This window comes from Sinocyclocheilus rhinocerous, unplaced genomic scaffold (genome assembly GCF_001515625.1).
Source record: "Sinocyclocheilus rhinocerous isolate Xijiao unplaced genomic scaffold, SAMN03320098_v1.1 scaffold910, whole genome shotgun sequence".
In the NCBI taxonomy this organism is placed as follows: domain Eukaryota; kingdom Metazoa; phylum Chordata; class Actinopteri; order Cypriniformes; family Cyprinidae; genus Sinocyclocheilus; species Sinocyclocheilus rhinocerous.
Window position 1 is genome coordinate 412,813 of NW_015667266.1, and position 8,480 is coordinate 421,292.

General features: G+C 36.1%; 1 protein-coding gene across 1 annotated transcript in view; it reads left to right on the top strand.

The window, feature by feature from the left end:
• Window positions 1-1,879, top strand: part of alp3 (alkaline phosphatase 3) — a 23,526-nt gene extending 21,647 nt beyond the window's left edge. The window contains exons 8-10 of the mRNA XM_016544993.1: window positions 9-200; window positions 1,363-1,479; window positions 1,564-1,879. Coding sequence (XP_016400479.1) covers window positions 9-200; window positions 1,363-1,479; window positions 1,564-1,874 — 620 coding nt within the window. The 3' untranslated portion in view covers window positions 1,875-1,879. The remainder of the gene's footprint in view (window positions 1-8; window positions 201-1,362; window positions 1,480-1,563) is intronic.
• The last annotated feature ends 6,601 nt before the right edge of the window (window positions 1,880-8,480 follow it).

Here is an 8,480-nt window from a genome sequence, read left to right on the forward strand (position 1 = left end):
TTTCACAGGCGCCCGTATCGATCAGGGACACCATGACAGTCGAGCATCCATGGCGCTGCATGAGGCGGTTGCCCTTGATGACGCTGTCGCCCGCGGACTGGAGCTGACCAATGAGGAGGAGACTCTGACAGTCGTCACGGCTGACCACTCCCACGCCTTTACTTTCAACGGCTACCCGTTCAGAGGGAACAGCATTCTGGGTACGTTTCGGTTCGCATGTGCACTACAAGTATTAATAACGAAAATATTCCGTATCGGTCTTTCGGACGAATGAATGCAGTATTATTTTAACCACTTAACTTCTCTGAGGAACATATTTAGAAACTCTGTTTGTATATTCTATGGAAGTTCGTTTCTGCCACTAAAAAAAATTTTAAACGTTAATTGTGACTTTTTAGTCTCACAATTCTGACTTTTTTACCAGAATTGTGTGATATAAACTCGCAATTGTGTGAAATAAAGTCAGAATTGCATGACAAACTCACAATTGCGAGAAATAAAGTCAGAATTGTGTGATATAAACTCGCAATTGTGTGAAATAAAGTCAGAATTGCATGACAAACTCACAATTGCGAGAAATAAAGTCAGAATTGCGTGATATATACTGGCAATTCTGACTTTTTCTCACAAGTGCAAATTTATATCTCACAGTTATAACTTGTTTTCTCATAATTCTGACTTTCTCAAAATTGTGAGAAAATTGTGAGATATAGTGTCCAATTCTGAGGGAAAAAATACTGATTATTTTCTTACAATTTTGAGTTTATATCTAACAATTCTGACTTTATAACTCGCAATTGTGAGATATAAACAATTCTGAGAAAAAAAGTCAGAATTGTGAGTTTCTTATCACGCAATTCTGACTTTATAACCCGCTTTTGCGAGTTTCAATCACGTAATGATGAGAAAAGAGTCAAATTCGCGAGAAAAAAGTCAGAATTGCAGAAAAATGTAGAACAGTAAGATGAAAAGCTGCAATTAGCCTACCTTTTTTATTTTTTTATTCAGTGGCGGAAATGGGCTTCCATCATATTCAAATGAGTATAAGACAATAGACCTAGTGCCATATTTCATTTTTGACAGGAATAAAAACAAGGCTGTGAGACTGAAGTAGTGTGTTGCTGTTTAAAAAGTGATTAACAATTTTTTTTTAAAATTGCATAAACACCCAGTAAGCGACCATATGTACAAATATTAATCGCCCATTTACGCTGTGGTACGAAGAGTGTTGAAAGACAGAGCCAAAGTTTATTCAGCAACCAACTTATTTATTTATTTTTTCCGCTGCAGTACTGAAAACTTTCCCAACTGTCATTTTTGTGTCCCATTACACCCTTAATCATTATCATTTCCATCTCTCAGGAAAGTCTCCAATCTTTGCCATGGACTTTTTACCCTACACAACTCTGATGTACGGAAACGGACCGGGACACAAAATCACCGACAACAAGCGTCCAGACATCCGTAACGTCGACACCAGTAAGAAACTGATATTTTAATGCTTCACACACTGCAAGCGCTGCTGTTGTGAGTGTTTATTCTCATTCTCGCTCTCTCTCTCAGCCGATAAGGACTACGTTCAGCAGTCGGCCACCCCGCTAGACTCTGAGACCCACGGAGGCGAGGATGTGGCGCTGTTTGCCCGCGGCCCCATGGCTCACCTCTTCCAGGGTGTTTACGAGCAGAACTACATCCCACATGCCATGGCATTCGCGGCCTGCGTCGGCACCAATCAGGAACACTGTGCTGCCACCCCTGAACCTGATGAGATTCCCTTCACATCCACTGAGCCGGGAAGCTCCGCCCCCAACACGCCCCTCTGCGCCATGACGACAGTGATGCTGAGCGTATGCATGAGTGTTTTACTGCACTGAGAGAGCGCGAGAAAGCAGCAGATATTCATAATCTGAGCATAAATTAACATTTCAGTTAAGAAAACCCTTTAATTATAAGGTGTTTCTTAATTAAAGGTGTTCATTGCAACTGCCTGCAAGTCCTGGGGAGTCGAAACTGACAGACAACAAGAAATGGCAAATGCAACACATTTAAAGACTTCTATCTTAAGTCCGAAAATAATGACATAATCTTGCATCCAATGGCATGTACAAATGTTTCCAATAAAATGCTTTTTATAATGAGAATGTTCTTCCCGTTAATGAAATCTTCAGTAATGCTGCGTCCCAATTCGCCTACTTATACTATGCCCTAAAAGTATGTACTCTTTTTGTGACGAAACATCTTAATGCATGTTAATAATACATCTATCTTTATACGTCGTTCATTTTTCTGAAAAAGACGTTCGTCTAATATAAATAACATATAACTAAATAACAACAACAAAAAATATATATTTTTTTAAACATTTAAAAAATTTAAAAAACATTTTTCGAAATAACGTTTTCATAACTTAAAGGGAACGTTAGCAGAACATTCCTTGAATAAAAAGTTTATTAATCGTGATCTGGTCTTTAGCAGGTTAGCACAAAACATTATTTAAACGTTGTTCATGGAATGTTTTTTTTTTTCTGAAGCGTTTTAGTTGGAAGTTCGTCTAACGTTTTTTAAAAGTAACATTCCCATAATGTTTGCAAAATGGTCAAATGAAATGTTCCCTTAACATTCACATAACAAAACAAAATAAAACATTTACGTAAAAAACATTTGGTCGTTCCGAGAACATTCGGAAATAACGTTTTCATAACGTCAGCAGAACATTTATAGAGCGTGTTTTTGTTTGCGTAAGATGTAGTGTTAGGTGTATGTACTATTAAAATTTATATACTTCTCAATAAAAAATTTTTGAGTAACAAATGAATAGGATGGGACTTGATTGGATTATGAAAAGTGGAGTATGATATTAATGATTAATATTATTTCTCCACCTACAAGTTTGTTGATTAATCATAATGAATCAATTAAACCAGCGATATTTGTTATGAAAACGTACATTCTGATTTCACATTGAATCGTAACTTTAAACTGAATCTGTATGTTATTGATGAAAATATTTGATGAGCATTGACGTCATATTCTGTAGCCCCATCCCTTTTCAGCGCTGCGCTCGTTGTCTTCTGTCTTCCGCTTGTATTTCCACAGTGTGAAGGTAAGATATACTTACTAAGATATATCTTCCTGGTATACTGACATTTGTTATGACATCCGAGCATTTTAATGCACATAATAACTTTCTTTATCCTCTTCACCAGTGTTGGGGGTGATGCATTACAAGTAACGCAAGGTAATCAGATTACTTTTTTTCCCAAGTAACTAGTAAACAGTGTTGGGGAAAGTTACTTTTAAAAGTAATGCATTACAATATTGCGTTACTACCTTAAAAAGTAACAAATTACGTTACTTAGTTACTCTTTATGGAAAGTAATGCATTACATAGGACACTCTGTTGCTTAGTTACGTGCATTCTGTCACTGTTTAACCTGCCCTGTCAATCATCTTATCACAGTTAACATCATCCACATTTCGTTTAATTTGATTTCCTAAGGTATTGGAGAGAAATTAAGAGGTACGTTGAGATCTGCTAGTCGCGGGTCTATCATGCCGAGAACTCTGCTCATGTGTTTGCATAATGATGCATTTAAAAGTTAATGACCAAAAGTATCATTATAAAAGTTCACAGTGTTGCCGCAGATGAAATATAACGTGGATAACATTACATTTATATTTTTTCCATCAAGTTAGACATTGATTATTTATCACTCAAATCCGTTTATCTACCTGTCCGTTGGTCGCGTATATCCGCCATGTTTGTAGTTTTGTAACACTTTTAATGCGTGTTTGTAGTTCTAATTGAATCCTCGTCCACCGCGCAATGCGTTGTGGGTAATATTAGCCGTTAGAGTGCGCATTGATCTGCACTTCGAATTCTAAAAGTATGTACTCTTTTTGTGAAGAAAAAGTACATACTTTTGAGTATGTAGAAGAATAGTAGGCAAGCCTTGGGACATACTATTTCGTCATAGCTGCTTCTTTAAGGGACGCTCTGTTGCTTAGTTACGTGCATCCTGTCAGTTTAAACTGCCCTGTCAATCATCTTGTCACAGTTAACATCATCCACATTTCATTTAATTTGATTTCCTACCGTATTGGAGAGAAATGAAAGAGATACGTTGATCTGCTAGTCGCGGGTCTATCATGCCGAGAACTCTGCTCATGTGTTTGCATAATGATGCATTTAAAAGTTAATCATCAAACGTATCATTATAAAAGTTCACAGTGTTGCTGCAGATGAAATATAACGTGGATAACATTCAATTTATATTTTTTCATCAGGTTAGACATTGATTATTTATCACTCAAATCCGTTTATCTACCTGTCCGTTGGTCACGTATATCCGCCATGTTTGTAGTTTTTAATGCGTGTTTGTAGTTCTAATTGAATCCTCGTCCACCGCGCAATGTGTTGTGGGCAATATTAGCCGTTAGAGTGTGCATCGATCTGCACTTCGAATTCTAACCAGAAGTAGTAGACCATCCGGGAATCTTTGGCATACTTTTTTAAACGTACTATGATTTGGGACATACTAATTCTATTTTCGAATACTATTTAGGACGGATAGTATGCGAATTGGGACGCAGCAAATGTCTTACAGTTTAACAGGAAATGCATCAAAAACAAAATTGACAATTCTTATTTTCATGGAATATTTAATTAAGTATTTATTATAAATGACTTATCTGTGCACGTCATTATAATTTGTTTTTCTAATATCCAATCCAATCAATTCCCAATCAATATCAAGTCCCACCCTACATTTTTCTTGCCACTTGGATATGTGTCGCAATAGAGAAGAAAAGACGATCACAATTTCCGTTACATTTTAATTTTTACATTTGGAAAGTTTTGTAAGTAACAATAGTAATAAGTAAAAATACATTATTACGGCCTTCCACATGGTCGCCGATGTTGGTGGTAGAAGTGAGCGAGTAATTGACGCGTGCAAATTAAATCCATGCACTGATGTTAAACGCTTTCCGTGTCCTTTATTCTGCTTCAATCACAACCAATAAACAGCTCGCTTCCTGTAAGCTGTCCTTTCAGTTCATGACATACCAATTTAAAGTTCATACCTTGTAGACAGAGCAAATACATTGTCCATAGTCCATATTATTCCTTGCACGATTATGCTTCAAGTTCGGTTCAACAAAGGGGGTCTGAATACTTTCCGTACCCACTGTATTTGAAAAAGTAACTCAGATATTTCTAAATGAAAAAGTAATGTGTTTCTTTACTAGTTACTAAAAAAAAGTAATCTGATTACGTAACTCGCGTTACGTAATTGTAATGCATTACCCCCAACCAGGGCCGTTTCTAGGCATAGGCGAGCTAGGCGGTCAGCTAGGGCGCCACCAGCTGAAGGGCCGCCAATGAGCGCACGTACTGGCACTTTGAGCAGGGTTGTGATAAAGAGTGGCACGGTCACCCTGAAGTCAAATTGGCTAGAAACGGCCCTGCCCCCAACACTGATAGTAAAGTAACGCATTCCTTTTTAATTTAGAAGAAAATATCTGAGTTACTTTTTCATTTTCAAATAAGTAACTCCAGTTACTTTGTTTTCCCATGTACTGACTGACAGCTCTCCTGTCCTCATGTTGAGATGCTACTGTAGTTCTAGACTAAATGTCAACATGCATTTACTCATCTCATTTGCACAAAAACAGATTCAGTATCAGTATATCAAACTCATAATATTATGCAAACCTGCAATAGTTAAATGTTAACAAAAATGATTTATGTAGGCTAAAAAGTAAAGCAAAAGTAACGTAATGCATTACTTAAAAAAAAAAAAAAAAGTACCGCGAATAGTTACTTTTTTAAAGAGTAACGCAATATTGTGATGCATTACTTTTAAAAGTAACTTTCCTCAACACTGCTCTTCAACAGCGATGCTACAGAACAGAGGCGGAGCACACACGCGCATGCTCATAAATAATAAATCACACCCAAAGACGGTTATTTTTAGCAGGGCGTGAGTCATTAATGTAACTGTTAGAACATCTGCTGTGTCTCATCAAACCTGAGAGAGTCTTAGTTAAGCGTGTTACGATGCAAAGGTGCATTTGCATGCATTTGTTATAGGTATAGACAGAAACATGCGAGCCATTGCAGATGAAAAAAGACAAATCCTAATGGTTTTCCTGAGGCAGAAATTCTCTCTGTGTTCCAAAACCTAGTGAGCTGCGTTTCAAGATATCACTACACTTCTGCTATAACTCTGGCATTAAATATCTTCTGTTTTCATAGAGAGGGCGATCCCAGAATGCAATCTGATGAGCTCAGATAAAAATGTTTCAGTTTTACACAATATTTTTGTGTGCTGTGTATTTTTATGCTTATTAGTCCATTGCATTAACCCAAACTCTATTGAAATCAATTGTGAGCCGCATGCTTCAGTTGCACATGCTTCACCATTTAGATCCCAGTTAGGATGCTTTCTTATATATGTAGACAGCAAGGCAGCATCTATCTATCTATCTATCTATCTATCTGTGCAGATGTTGTGTTGACCTACAGGTGGCGCTGTAACACTGCACACACTACTGCACTGCAGGACAGTGTGCTGAGAGACTGAGAGAGAACATGCAGAAAGCTTCAAAGAGAATAAAAGCGTGTAATCATTAAAAAGTTGAGTGCCTCTTCTGCTCCACTGAGTGAAAATGTAGCTGCAGATTTTCACTGCTGCATATTTGTAATTCATACAAACCCTCTAGTCACATGGCTTTGGAGGATTTCATCCCAAAATCAAAAGGAAATAAAAATAGCATTATATTTTGTATAAATTACATGCATTATTATATTAAAAAAATATTGTAGTCATTTATATAATTTATTTTTATTTCTGACGGTTTAACCATAAGTTCATACCGTAATGCATTTTAAAATATTTAAAAATTTGAACAATATTTAATTGTTTTTATTGCATTACAGTAGATTTATTTATTTATTTTATTTATTGTATGTATTTACTGAATGTTCTAAAAAGGGCACCTTCATTTTCTTTGATCAAAATATTTGATATTTCTCTTCTTTTGATTTTGGGGTGTTCTGGATATGTTTGTGACAGGTTGAGATTGACACTTGATGTTGTTTGTTCAGATTTCCACTCACTAACAAAAACTTGTACAATGAAAGTTTTAAAAAATCTCTTTTAGGCAAGAACAACCACAAACTAGCTGCTTTTCTCCAAAAGTAAGAAAACAAATGTTGAACAGGTTTTGATTTTTTGCTGGATTTGCTAGAAAATGAAGCTAAAATAGGTTTTTGATGGAAGCTGGATTTGCATGGTGTGTTGCGTGTCTAAACTGGTCATTTATGTTAAATATCAGGATTGAAATGGTCTACCAAGCATTTGGATCTGACTGATCTAGATCAAGATGATTAGAGCTTGTGGACCAGATAAAATGTACAGGTCAGTAGCTACGTTTACATGCAACCCAATAATCTTTTAGTAATTAGATTGATGGCTCAATTGGATTGAAAGGCTTTACATAAACACCTCAAACGATCCGATTTAGCTCGATCCGAATTAAATTACAATCGGATTGAAAGGGGAGATGTAGCCCTGAAATAATATGATTTTTATCTTTTTTTTAAATCTATTTTACTAAGAGATAAAAAAAAATATTTACTTACAGTTTTGCTTAACAATTTGCACGGCCTACAAATTTTCTAATGTTTTAATTTTTTTTATCATTTTGTATAATTCCCTCTTCTTTCTTTTTCCTTTATTATTTATTATGTTTCTATTTTGAGCTATTGGTTGTTCGTGTTTTCCTTTTTTCTCTATTGCTGTCATTCTTAATTATTGTGTTCTATTTAAAAAAAATTTTTTTTTTTTATTGCAAAACTTGTAGAAACGTACAGAAACAGGGAAGCGAGACATGAATATATTCCAACAAAAAGCAAATATAAAAATAAAAACAGAAAACAAATATTCTGTATTTGCATGTCAAATTAATTATTTTGTGTTCTATTTTTTGTTGTAGCATAGTGTAAACTGATGACGCTAAAGGCGGCGACTGCGCATGCGCTGTAGTTTTGTTCCAATTTCGAAGTAATGCGCGTGAAAAAGAAAAAAAAAAGGTTTAGGGTTCATATAAACAAAACTTTCAGGATCTGAAACTAGATTGGATTCATTGCGACTGACGAAAATTAGTGTTTCTGAAAACGTCTTGTTTTGTGCAATGTTCCTCTAAAAGAGTATAAACATGTTTTTATCAGAACTATATGATGAAAGATCAGCATCAACATCTTTAAGGGAAATCTGTGGTCTTGCACGGCCTGCGGTAAATGCAGAGATGAGGTTTATTCCCAGAGAAGAAGAGACGAGCAGCAGTGTAAACGAGCCGTGCATCTGCGATCACCCCAGAGACCCGAGCAAGAGTTCACAGATGAAGATGCTGCACAAGAGAACTACTGCACTCTGTGTGTGTGTGTGTGTGTGTGTGTGAGTGTGTGTGTGTGT